The sequence below is a fragment of the Malaclemys terrapin genome, assembly GCF_027887155.1.
Source record: "Malaclemys terrapin pileata isolate rMalTer1 chromosome 20 unlocalized genomic scaffold, rMalTer1.hap1 SUPER_20_unloc_1, whole genome shotgun sequence".
NCBI lineage: Eukaryota > Metazoa > Chordata > Testudines > Emydidae > Malaclemys > Malaclemys terrapin.
In genome coordinates, this window is record NW_026530188.1 from 834,215 (window position 1) to 847,170 (window position 12,956).

General features: G+C 64.8%; 1 protein-coding gene across 1 annotated transcript in view; it reads left to right on the forward strand.

Moving 5' to 3' along the window:
* Positions 1 to 2,511: 2,511 nt before the first annotated feature.
* The window catches only part of CACNA1F (calcium voltage-gated channel subunit alpha1 F), a 56,797-nt gene continuing 46,352 nt past the window's right edge, over positions 2,512 to 12,956 (forward strand). Inside the window, exons 1-11 of the mRNA XM_054014912.1 lie at positions 2,512 to 2,610; positions 3,252 to 3,391; positions 3,722 to 3,864; positions 4,576 to 4,728; positions 5,038 to 5,234; positions 5,940 to 6,043; positions 7,545 to 7,729; positions 8,705 to 8,773; positions 9,495 to 9,582; positions 9,703 to 9,729; positions 10,108 to 10,268. Coding sequence (XP_053870887.1) covers positions 2,527 to 2,610; positions 3,252 to 3,391; positions 3,722 to 3,864; positions 4,576 to 4,728; positions 5,038 to 5,234; positions 5,940 to 6,043; positions 7,545 to 7,729; positions 8,705 to 8,773; positions 9,495 to 9,582; positions 9,703 to 9,729; positions 10,108 to 10,268 — 1,351 coding nt within the window. The 5' untranslated portion in view covers positions 2,512 to 2,526. The remainder of the gene's footprint in view (positions 2,611 to 3,251; positions 3,392 to 3,721; positions 3,865 to 4,575; positions 4,729 to 5,037; positions 5,235 to 5,939; positions 6,044 to 7,544; positions 7,730 to 8,704; positions 8,774 to 9,494; positions 9,583 to 9,702; positions 9,730 to 10,107; positions 10,269 to 12,956) is intronic.

The window sequence follows — 12,956 nt, forward strand, 5'->3', positions numbered from 1 at the left end:
CTGGGATGTGTAGTCCGGCCCCGCCCCCAGCCCGGTGCATGCTGGGATGTGTAGTCCGGCCCCGCCCCCAGCCCGGTGCATGCTGGGATGTGTAGTCCGGCCCCGCCCCCAGCCCGGTGCATGCTGGGATCTGTAGTGCGGCCCCGCCCCCAGCCCGGTGCATGCTGGGGTGTGTAGTCCGCCCCCGCCCCCAGCCCGGTGCATGCTGGGATGTGTAGTCCGGCCCCGCCCCCAGCCCGGTGCATGCTGGGGTGTGTAGTCCGGCCCCGCCCCCAGCCCGGTGCATGCTGGGGTGTGTAGTCCGGCCCCGCCCCCAGCCCGGTGCATGCTGGGGTGTGTAGTCCGCCCCCGCCCCCAGCCCGGTGCATGCTGGGATCTGTAGTCCAGCCCCGCCCCCAGCCCGGTGCATGCTGGGGTGTGTAGTCCGGCCCCGCCCCCAGCCCGGTGCATGCTGGGGAGTGTAGTCCAGCCCCACCTCCCTACCCCGGTGCATGCTGGGATTTGTAGTCCAGCCCCGCCTCCCCAGCCCAGTGCATGCTGGGATTTATAGTCCTAGTTATGGCCATGGTTGCTTAGTGAGCTCTTGGCCCAGGAGCGCCTGGCACGGGCTGAGTGCCTGGTCCCGGGTGCGAGACACGGGGCCGCCTCGGCCGGGCTGACCCCCGGGTGCAGCCAGAGCGCCAGGCTTGGGAGCTGGAGGCCCCGGGCAGCTCGCCCCAGGGGACCCGACGTCCCGCCCCGCGCCCGGCTCCTTCGCACCCGCTTCTTCCAGGCCCCGGGGGAACGGGGGTACCGAGTCCCCCCCACAATCCCCTTCAGGCCCCCAACTTTCTACCCTCGGCCTCACTCCCGCTCCTGGGCTCAGGGGCTCCCCCGTCAATTGAGAGGAGGGGGCTGGGGTCGGGGGGCCCAGCCCCACTTGTCCCAGGGCTGCCCATAGAACCAGTTCTTTGAGGGGGAGGGGATCGAGGCTCCCACAATGCACTGGGGCCAGCAAGAATCCTGGAGTGTGTGTGTGGGGGGTCTCCACTGAAGCTCCCAGAATGCACTGGGGCTAGGGTGACCAGATGTCCCAATTTTATAGGGACAGTCCCAATATTTGGGGCTTTTTCTTATATATGCACCTGTTACCCCCCCCACCCCCGTCCCGATTTTTCACACTTGCTCTCTGGTCACCCTAACCAGGTGAGCAGGATGTGGGGACCCAGGGGGCTCCCAGAATGCACTTGGGGGGAGGATTTGGGGGACCTGGGGGTTCCCAGAATGCACCGGGCGCGAGGGGGAGTGTGGGAGGCACATGGAGGATGCCTTTGCCCCCAGCTTTCACCACCACTCCCCCCCTCGGTGCCCGCCACCACCTAGGGAGGGGGGCCAGCTGGTTCCCCCCGCCCCACACTAGCCCGCGCTGGCCTCTGAAGCTAATCCCCCTTAATCCGCAGCCGAGCCAGGGACAGCGACGGGACGGAGTCGGAGGGAGAGCGGAGAGAAAGGGGGCACCAGGGGCTGCCGGGGAGCAGGGCCTGTGGGGCACCGGGGGGTATCTGGGGGAGAAGCCGGCACAAGGAACACCTGGGGGCACCCTATCACCGGCTCTCACCCCCCCACACCTGGGCCGGCTCCCCATGAGAGGTAGGGGGCTGGCAAGAGGCCGGCAGGAGTGTGGGGGGGTGTAGGGCATCAGTCGGGCTAAGAGGTTAACCCCCCCACCTGCTTCGTGGCCCCCCAAACCCAGGATGCCGGAGTTGGAGGAGAACGGGAGGGGTAAGCGACCCTGATGGGGGGGACTGGAGGGGGAGGCAGGGAGCTGGGGGGGGCTTCATGCGGAGGCACATACACTGACCCCCCCCTCCAGTGCCCAGCACCTCTTGGGCCCCCAGTTGGCACTAGGAGGGGAATTTATGGAGGGGTTGGGGGGCTATCGGGGCATGGGGGGGTGGAAGGGGAGGGGGCATGGAGGAGGCAGGGGGCCCTCAGGGGGCAGGACGGGGGGCTCTGGGAAGGGAGCTGGGATCTCTGCAGTGGGAGGGGTCTCTGTGGGGGGAGGGGTCTCCGGGGTCACCATGGGGGGAGGGGTCTCACCATGGGGGGGAAGAGGGCTTGGCGGGGGGGCACACCCTGACCCCTCTCCTCTCTGCCCCACAGCGGTCATCCCCCCCGACAGCCCAGGGTGGGCAGCGGAGGTCGGAGGGCCGGGGGCCGAGGCTGGCAGCCCCCCGCCCACCCCCCGCCGGCGCTTGCCCTCCGCCAAGCACAAGGCTCAGGGCAGCCCCACGGTGCCGCGCTCCCCCCGGGCCCTCTTCTGTCTCCGGCTCAGCCATCCCCTGCGCCGGGCCGCCATCAGCATCGTGGAGTGGAAGCATCCGCCCGGCTGGGGGCTCAGGGGGGCGGGGGGAAGGGATGGTGCTACAGGGTGGGGGAAGCCGGGGGAATGTGGGGGGGGCCACGCAGGCTGAGGAAGGGGGCACCCCCCCTGTTCGGATCCTTAACCCGCCCCCCCGCCCCAGGCCCTTCGACATCCTTATCCTCATGACCATCTTCGCCAACTGCGTGGCCCTGGGGGTCTATATCCCCTTCCCAGAGGACGACTCCAACACCGCCAACCATGACCTGGTGAGCCCCGGGAACCCCGGCGTCCGGCTCGTCCGGCTCCGCCCGGCCACCCCCGCGCCCCTCCCGGAGCCGGGCGGGGACCCCGGCGTCCGGCTCCCAGCCCCAGGGCAGGCCCTGTGAGCCCCTTGGTGTTGGGTTTAGCCTCGTTAAGAGCTCAGAGCTAATGACTGTCCTTAAGGAGTGCCGGGTCCCTGGGCAGACGTCATGGGAGTGGGAAGGAATTAGCGCGGGCGGGGGCAGGAGTTCCCCCCTGGGTTCTCTCACCAGCACTGGGAGGGGAGTGGGGTCTAGTGTTGGCGGGGGGGGGCTGGGAGCCCGGACGCCTGGGTTCTCTGTCTCCTTGTTTGTCCCAAGCCACGAGCTCTAACCTGCGAACTCGGCGGGGGGGTTGGGGGGAGCCATCAGTTCCCCTGCATGGGATTGTCCACCCCCTCAAGGCTCGGGGCCTGCCCGGACACCGGGGTTCCCCCACTCCTGGACACCCGGATCCGTACCCCAGCAGGAAAGCCCCCCAGCACACCTGGGTTCATTCTCTAGGATGCAGGGGGTGGTTTGGGTGTGGGTGGCTGACGGCCGGGGGTTGGTGCTGCCCGGACGCCTGGCTTCAATCCCCATCTCCGCCCCCCCCGCCCCCCCGACAGGAGCAGGTGGAGTACATCTTCCTCATCATCTTCACGGTGGAGACGTTCCTGAAGATCATCGCGTACGGGCTGGTCCTGCATCCCAGCGCCTACATCCGCAACGGCTGGAACCTGCTGGACTTCGTCATCGTGGTGGTGGGGTGGGTCCCCCCCGTCCCCCCCTAGTCCCCCCGTGCCCCCCTGTCCTCCCCAGCCCCCACCCCCCGTGGCTCCCCCACCCCCTGCCCGGCTCCCCAGCGCCTACATCCACAACGGCTGGAACCTGTACTGGACTTCGTCATCGTGGTGGTGGGGTGGGTCCCCGCCGAGCCCCCAACCGTCCCCAGCTGCCGTGCTGGGCCCCCGCCCCCCACGGGTCTCCCCAACACCCCGCTGCACCTCCTGCCGCCCCCCACCGCTCCGCTGGGCCCCCGCCGGCCCCCCCGTCCCCAGCCCTTGGGGCCCCCCCTCACCCACCCGCTCTCCCGCAGGTTGTTCAGTGTGGTCCTGGAGCAGGCGTCCCACAAGCCCGGGGACGCCCACCACATGAGCGGGAAGCCGGGCGGCTTCGACGTCAAAGCCCTGCGGGCCTTCCGCGTACTGCGGCCGCTGCGCCTCGTCTCCGGCGTCCCCAGTAAGGCCCGAGGGGGGCAGGGGGCTTGGGTTGAATGATGTCCTAGGACGCTGCCTCACTGCACACGTGTGCGTGGCAGTGCATGCCGTCGCATCGGCGAGTCGCAGTGCGTGTTGGCTCATTGCACGGTGGTGACGTGCACTGCGTTTTGCATGGCGTGACACTGCACAATGGTTCCCTTCACTGCCTGCAGTGTCACTGTGCAATGATGCATTGCACTGCATGCCAGTTTGTTGCACCCTGCTCTCATGCACTGCAACCCATTTTTCTGCAGTGTTGCATTTCACTGCATTCCTATGGGGTCACACCGCCCCGTGGCGTGTGGCACTGTGCGGTGTGAGGTCGCGCTGCCCCCTGGCGTGTGGCACTGCGCGGTGTGAGGTCACCCCCCCCGTGGCACGTGGCACTGCGCGGTGTGAGGTCACCCCCCCCCCGTGGCACGTGGCACTGCACGGTGTGAGGTCGCGCTGCCCCCTGGCGTGTGGCACTGCGCGGTGTGAGGTCACCCCCCCCCCGTGGCACGTGTCACTGCGCGGTGTGAGATCACCCCCCCCCCGTGGCACGTGTCACTGCGCGGTCACACTGCCCCAGTGCATTGCACCCCGTTTCGCGGCACAGCGTTGCCTTGTGCTGCACACTGCACACCTCTGCCGTGCTGCACCACGGGAGCCGCCCCCAGGCCTGACCCCCCCGCGCCCCCCTCCCCCGCAGGTCTGCACATCGTGCTCAACTCCATCATGAAGGCCATGGTGCCGCTGCTGCACATCGCGCTGCTCGTCCTCTTCGTCATCATCATCTACGCCATCATCGGCCTGGAGCTCTTCATCGGCCGCATGCACAAGACCTGCTTCATCCTCGGCTCAGGTACCCCCCGCCCCCCTGCCCCCCCGCCTGCCCGGGGCCCCCGCAACCCCGCCTGCCTGGGGCCCTGCGCCACTCTGCCCCCCCGCCTGCCTGGGACCCCCCGCCCCTCCCACCTGCCCGGGGCCCCGCTCACCCCCCACCCCCCCACCTGCCCGGGCCCCCGCTCACCCCCCACCCCCCCGCCTGCCCGGGCCCCCCGCAACCCCACCTGCCAGGGCCCCGCTCACCCCCCCACCCCCCCACCTATCCGGGGCCCCCCTGCCCCCCCCGCCTGCCCGGGGCCCCGCTCACTCTCCATCCCTCCCCCAGACCTGGAGGCCGAGGAGGACCCTTCTCCCTGCGCCTTCTCGGGGCACGGCCGCGAGTGTCCCCTCAACAACACCGAGTGCCGGGGCCGCTGGGAGGGGCCCAACGGCGGGATCACCAACTTCGACAACTTCTTCTTCGCCATGCTCACCGTCTTCCAGTGCATCACCATGGAGGGGTGGACCGACGTGCTCTACTGGGTGAGCCCCCTGCACCCCAAACCCCGGGTCCCCCTGCGCCCCAAATCCCCTGGAGCCCCCTGCACCCCAACCCCCTGGAATCCCCTGCACCCCAAACCCCAGGTCCCCCTGCGCCCCAAATCCCTGGGACCCCCAAACCCCAAATCCCTGGGTCCCCCCAACCGCCAGGGACCCCCCCTGCACCCCAACCCCCAGGTCCCCCTGCGCCCCAGCCGCCGGGTCCCCCTGCACCCCAAATCCCTGGGACCCCCCAAACCCCAAACCTTTGGGTCCCCCCTGCACCCCAGCCGCCAGGTCCCCCTGCACCCCAAATCCCTGGGACTCCTGCACCCCAACCCCCAGGTCCCCCTGTGCCCCAGCCGCCGGGTCCCCCTGCGCCCCAAACCCCAGGACCCCCTGCACCCCAAACCTCTGGGACCCCCTGCACCCCAACTGCCAGGGACCCCCTGCACCCCAAATCCCCTGGGACCCCCTGCACCCCAAACCCCTGGGGACCCCCTCACTCCCCAAACTCCCAGGAGTTCCCCTGCACCCCCTGCCCGCAGGGATCTCCCTGCACTCCAAACCCCCGGGGACCCCTCCAACCCGCCCTGGGGTCCCTCCTGACCCCCCTAGGCCACTATCCACAGTGGATCCCCCCGGGGGCTCCATGGGTGCCAGTCTCCCCCGCCCCCGGGCCCCCTCTGATCTCTGTCCCTCCCACAGATGCAGGACGCTATGGGGCACGAGCTGCCTTGGGTTTACTTCGTCAGCCTGGTCATCTTCGGCTCCTTCTTCGTGCTCAACCTGGTGCTGGGGGTGCTGAGCGGGTAAGGGGGGCGGCCGCGGAGGGGATGTGCCCAGCTCTGGGGAGGAGCTCAGGGAGGAAATGGGGCCCTTGTGTGGGAGGTGGCTTGGAGAGGCTCTGGGGGCCTGTGCAGCGGGGGAGGCATGTTCTAGGCATGTTGGGGGGGGTGCAGAGGAGAAGCAAGTTCTAAGCATGTTGGGGTGTGTGCAGAGATGTGTGTTCTAAGCATGTTGGGGCGTGTGCAGTAGGGAAATTTGTTCTAAGTGTGTCGGGGTGTGTGCAGAGGAGAAGTGTGTTCTAAGCGTGTCGGGAAATGTGCAGTAGGGAAATTTGTTCTAAGCGTGTCGGGGCGTGTGCAGAGGAGAAGTGTGTTCTAAGCGTGTTGGGGTGTGTGCAGAGACGTGTGTTCTAAGCGTGTTGGGGCGTGTGCAGCAGGGTTCTAAGTGTGTTCTAAGCATGTCGGGGTGTGTGCAGAGGAGAAGTGTGTTCTAAGCATGTCGGGGCGTGTGCAGAGGAGAAGTGTGTTCTAAGCATGTCGGGGTGCTGTCACGGGGTCCCCGGGCGATGCTGGAACTGCTCCCTACGAGGCTGGGCAGGACTCTGGGAGTCTCCTCTCGGAGCAGACCGTCTCCGGGGCGAGCAGCTCCCACGGCTTCACCTCCTGGGTCTGACCCCGGAGCCTTTGGCCTCCCCTGCCCCCCCGGGCGCCCCCACAGCGAGTCGCCCGGGTGGGGGCCTGGGAAGGCCAGGGGGTCCTGCCCCCCAACTCCGCAGTCAGTTGTGACTCTCAGCCCACCGGGGACACAGAGGTTTATTAGATGACAGGAACAGGCTAAACCAGAGCTTGTAGGGACAGAGACCAGGACCCCAGCTGGGTCCATCTTGGGGGGCAGGGAGCTTAGACCCCAGCCCTGGGGCTCCCTCCCCTTCCCCAGTCAGCTCCAAACTGAAACGCTCCAGCCCCCCCGACCCCTCCTCTGGCCTTTGTCCCCTCCTGATCCCTTTGTTCGCCAAGACCTTTCGCATCCCCTTGCCGGGGGGCCCAGGAGACAGGGCGTCGGCCATTCTCTGTGCAGACACCATCGCACTGGCCCTCTCGGGCTCTGCACCAATCACCCCCCCGATCCCCCACCTAGAGATCATGGGGGAAACTGAGGCACCCACACAGTATTCAGAGGAAACATTAAGAACAGTCCCACTTCGTCACAGGTGTGTACAGAGGGGAATCATGTGATAAGCGGCTCAGGACGTGTGCAGAGGGGGAGCGTGTTCTAAGTGTGTTGGAGGGTGCGCGGCTGGATTGTGTGTGCCATTGGCATGTCAGTTGTGTGGGCGGATCATACGCATGTGACAGGCCATGCAGCCAGATCGTGCGTGTCATTAGCATGTTGAGGCGTGTGGCTGGATCACGCAGGTGAGGTGCATCTCAAAGCACGTGCAGCTGGATCCCATGTGCGCACAGCATGTGCGTGTGCTTAGCATGTTGCTGCATGTGCCGGGGGTTAACCCCTTGCTGCCCACAGGGAGTTCTCCAAGGAGCGGGAGAAGGCCAAAGCCCGGGGCGACTTCCAGAAGCTGCGGGAGAAGCAGCAGATGGAGGAAGATCTCAGGGGCTACTTGGACTGGATCACGCAGGCCGAGGACATCGACCCCGACGACGAGGAGGGGGACCCCGAGGACAAGCACGCCCGTAAGGGACCCCCAGCCCGTGGTGCCCCTCACTCCCGAACCGCAGCCCCTGCTAGCCCAGCCCTGCCCCCCCCAGCTCTGCCAGTGCCCCTCACTCCCGACCCGCAGCCCCCGCTAGGCCGGCCCTGCCCCACCCAGTCCCGCCGGCGTCCCTCACTCCTGACCCGCAGCCCCTGCTAGCCCAGCCCTACCCCCCCCAGCTCTGCCGGTGCCCCTCACTCCCGACCCGCAGCCCCTGCTAGGCCAGCCCTGCCCCCCCCCCCGCCAGTGCCCCTCACTCCTGACCCGCAGCCCCCGCTAGCCCAGCCCTGGGTATCTGGGCCAGCGATTCTGCGCCCAGGCGAGGGGGGGTTAGCTGTAGCCAGCTGTGGCCAGGGGATTAGCGGGCAGAGAAATGAGATTTCCAGGCTGGGAGATTAGTGGCACCCGAGTCAATTGCCATCTGGGGGGAGATCCTGGCAGTGGGGGTGGGGCCGGCGGGGAAGAGATGGCGGGGGCAGAGCAGAGTCTGGTTTCTCTCAGCAGAGCAGGGCGGGGGCTGGGGACACTGCAGAGTTGTGTGTCCTCCCCCAGGGGTAGCAGGGGTGTGTCCCTGCCTCCAGTCGCCCCCCGCCCCCAGCCACGCAGAGTTCATTAACTCCCCGGGGCCTCCCTCGTTAGCCTCTCTGGATCAGGGACACTGCGGTCAATTGTACACCCCCCTCTCAGGGCCAGAGAGAACCCAGGAGTCCTGGCTCCCAGCCCCCCCTGCTCTAACTGCTGGGGCCCCTCTTGTATAGCGTGGGGAGCTGTAACAGGTGGGGGGTGGATCAGTCCCTGGGTCCTGTCACAACCCATGATGCCCTGGGGTGGGGTCACCTCCCTTTGTCACAACACTCACATCTGTGTGTCTTGTCTCTCATTCCCCACCCCCGCACATCCTCCTGTCCGTCCGTCCCTCCATCCCGTCCGTCCGTCCGTCCGTTGCTCCCTGGCGAAGGGGTGACCGTGGAAGACCTGACGGAGAAGAAGAAAGGCCGACTCCGATGGCTCCGTCACTCCAGCCATTCCACCGACACCCACAGTAACCGGCGCCTCCATCTCTGTCTGTCTGTCTGTCTGTCTGCGCCCGTGTGTCATCGCTCGGGGGGGGGACTCATGTCTCCCGCTGCCCATTAATATTCTGTTCCCAGCTCCCCGCCCTGGGGTCAATCCAGAGTCACCCGACTGCAATGGAGCCAGGGCCAGAGGCTGATCTCAGCTCCCTTGGGGTCAATCCGGAGTCACTCCTGATTGCAGTGGGGTCAGGGCCAGAGTCTGATCTCAGCTCCCGTGGGGTCAATCCGGAGTCACTCCTGATTGCAGTGGGGCCAGGGCCAGAGTCTGATCTCAGGTTGCGCAGGGTCAATCCGGAGTCACTCCTGATTGCAGTGGGGCCAGGGCCAGATTCTGATCTCAGCTCCCATGGGGTCAATCCAGAGTCACTCCTAATTGCAGTGGAGCCAGGGCCAGAGTCTGATCTCAGCTCCTGTGGGGTCAATCCGGAGTCATTCCTGATTGCAGTGGAGTCAGGGCCAGATTCTGATCTCAGCTCCCATGGGGTCAATCCAGAGTCACTCCTAATTGCATTGGGGCCAGGGCCAGAGTCTGATCTCAGCTCCCATGGGGTCAATCTGGAGTCACTCCTGATTGCAATGTGGGCAGGGCTGGATTCTGATCTCAGCCCCCCCCCAGGTCAAACCAGAGACACCCAGCCAGCCGTGGGGGCACTGATGGGGGAACTCACCCGTACATCTCTCCCCCAGCCAGTCTCCCCGCGAGTGAAACGACTTCCGTCAACACCGAGAACGTGGGTGAAGAGGAACATCATGCCACCTGCTGCGCCGTGTACCTGTGAGTGCGCGGAGGGGCCCGTGCTCCAGGGGCTGGGGGTATAAACAGGCCCCAGGTCCCACCCCAGAAGTGGCTGCGTTTGATTTGTCGTTTTGTTTCTTTTCTCTTCTCTTTCTCCAGAGGCAAAATCTCGAAGACGAAATTCTGGTGAGTGGGAGCGAAGGAGGGGGCGTCTCCGCCCTTCGGGGGGGGTCTGTATGGGGCCCAGCCTGACTGACCCCCTGGGGGGGCTCTGTCCCAGCTGTGGGGGGAGGGGTCTCTATGGGGCCCAGCCTGACTGACCCCCTGGGGGGGCTCTGTCCCAGCCGTGGGGGGAGGGGTCTCTGTGGGGCTCGACCCGCGGGGGGTCTCTATGGGGCCCAGCCTGACTGACCCCCTGGGGGGGCTCTGTCCCAGCCGTGGGGGGAGGGGTCTCTATGGGGCCCAGCCTGACTGACCCCCTTGGGGGGCTCTGTCCCAGCCGTGGGGGGAGGGGTCTCTGTGGGGCTCAGCCCCCCTGACCCATCCCCCTGCTTTGCCCCCCAGCCGCCGGTGCCGGCGCGTGAACCGGCAGCTGCGGAAGCGGTGCCGCCTGGCCGTGAAATCCGTCTCCTTCTACTGGATGGTCCTGATCCTCGTCTTCCTCAACACGCTGACCATCGCCTCCGAGCACTACAACCAGCCCGACTGGCTGACCCAGATCCAGGGTGAGCCCCGCACGCCGGGGTCCCTGCCCGGCTCTGGGAGGGGAAGGGGGGCTGGTGGGTTAGAGCAGGGGGGGCTGGGAGCCAGGACTCCTGGGTTCTCTCCCCGGCTCTGGGAGGGGAAGGGGGGCTGGTGGATAGAGCAGGGGGGGCTGGGAGCCAGGACTCCTGGGTTCTCTCCCGGCTCTGGGAGGGGAGTGGGGGCTGGTGGGTTAGAGTAGGGGGGCTGGGAGCCAGGACTCCTGGGTTCTCTCCCCAGCTCTGGGAGGGGAGTGGGGGCTGGTGGGTGTCATGGAGTGTGGGGGAGTCAGGGCCCTGCACCCCTCTTCCTGCAATTCCCCGGGACTCTCAGCCAGCCAGTAACACAGAAGATTTATTAGATGACAGGACCACAGTCCCAAGCCGAGCGTGTAGGTACAACCAGAACCCCTCAATCAAGTCCTTCTGGGGGGTTCAGGGAGCTTAGACCCCAGCTTGGGGTTCCCTGCGTTGCACTATCCAGCCCAAACTGAAACTACCCAAACCCCTCCAGCAGCTCTCTCCCCCCTCCCCTCTGCTCCTCCTCTCCTCTGTCCAGGTGTCACTTCTCCCAACCCCCCTCCTGGCTCAGGTAAATTCCTTCTCATCCCCAATGCAACCCCCCTGCAACATTCCCAGGTCAGTCCGCCCCACTCCCTGCTCGTCACACTGGGTTAGAGCGGGGGGGGATTGGGAGCCAGGACTCCTGGGTTCTCTCCCGGCTCTGGGCAGGAGTTTATTCTAGCTGCAGAGGTTCATAGCTGTGTGCCGGAGCAGGGAGGGGGCGGATTGACCTGGGGATGTCGCAGGGGAGTTTACCGGGACTGTCTGCAGAGGGGCTGGGATCTTGGGGTGACTTCACTTGAGGGACGATACCTGAACGTAAGTTGAGCGCGAGTGAAAACCCGGCTGACCCGGGGGCACTTCCCGGTACGCGAACAGCAGGAGGGGTAAGTATGTGTCCCAGTCCTGCGGGTGCTGGTCCGTAAAGGTTTTCAGCATCCTCTGTAGCGTCCCGTTGAACCTCGCCACCAGCCCGTTGGACTGTGGGTGAGCCACCGAAGTCACCCCGAGATCCCCCCCCCAATGCAGACAGTCTCAGCAAAACTCCCCTTCGACATCCCCAGGTCAATCCGCCCCACTCCGTCCCCCCCACCCGTCCCGGTCCCGATCCCACACTAACCCGACCTCTCGTATCCTCAATCCCAATCCCCATCTGTGATTCCCAGCCCAGTTGCCCGCCTGGGGTCTGCAGTGACCCAGCCCAGCTCCCCGTCACGACCGGAAAACCCCGTGCCAGTGGGGCCGGATCCCGGACAAAACCAGGCCTCGGGGATCTTCCATCTCCCCCCATGTCCCCGCCAGCCGATCCTAATCCCAGCCCCGATCTGCCCCCCAGTCCGGCAGTCCGCCAGGCCTCGGGGATCTTCCATCTGCCCCCATGTCCCTGCCAGCCAATCCTAATCCCAGCCCCGATCTGCCCCCCGTCCGGCACCCCGCCAGGCCTCGGGGATCTTCCATCTCCCCCCATGTCCCCGCCAGCCGATCGTAATCCCAGCCCCGATCTGCCCCCCTGTGACAATGCGGTTCTGGCGGAACCCAACTGAGAGTGCCAACTCAGGACAAATTGCTCAAATAGGGCAGTTACAGCCCAAGGCTGGGGTTTTTCCACCTCTATGGCACCAAACCAGCCAGACTAGGAGGACTTCGGTCTCATCCCACTGGCTAACCGCAAGTCTCACAAGCAATCTCCTTAGACACTCCAGTTTCCCAGTATCACCACCAGTGCCACTCGTTATGGGGACAAATGGTTATAAAAACCAATACCCCAGTAAAAGAAAAAGGTTCTCCTGATCCCAAAGGACCAAGCCCCAGACCCAGGTCAATGTACAAATCAGATCTTACCCACAAATCACGCTGCTGCCAATCCTTTAGAATCTAAAATCTAAAGGTTTATTCATAAAAGGAAAAAGATAGAGATGAGAGTTAGAATTGGTTAAATGGAATCAATTACATACAGTAATGGCAAAGTTCTTGGTTCAGGCTTGCAGCAGCGATGGAATAAACTGCAGGTTCAAATCAAGTCTCTGGAATACATCCCCCGCTGGGATGGGTCCTCAGTCCTTTGTTCAAAGCTTCAGCTTGTAGCAAAGTTCCTCCAGAGGTATGAAGCAGGATTGAAGACCAGATGGAGATGAGGCATCAGCCTTATATAGTCTTTCCCAGGTGTAAGATCACCTCTTTGTTCTTACTGTGGAAAATTACAGCAAAATGGAGTCTGGAGTCACATGGGCCAGTCCCTGCATACTTTGCTGAGTTACAAGGCGTATCTGCCTTCTCTCAATGGGTCCATTGTATAGCTGATGGTCCTTAATGGGCCATCAAGCAGGCTAGGCAGAGCTAATCTCAGCTTGTCTGGGATGTCACCCAGCAGCATAGCATAAGTTTGCCATACAGACAGTATAGAGCCAATATTCATAACTTCAACTACAAAACTGATACACACATATAGACAGCATAATCATAACCAGTAAACCATAACCTTGTCCTAGACACCCCATTTGACCCCCTTTATACAAGATTTGGTCCCAATACAAGACCTTGGTTGCAACAATGATCTATATGGTCCCAGTTTATGTCAATAACGTCACACCCCTGTCCGACACCCCGCCT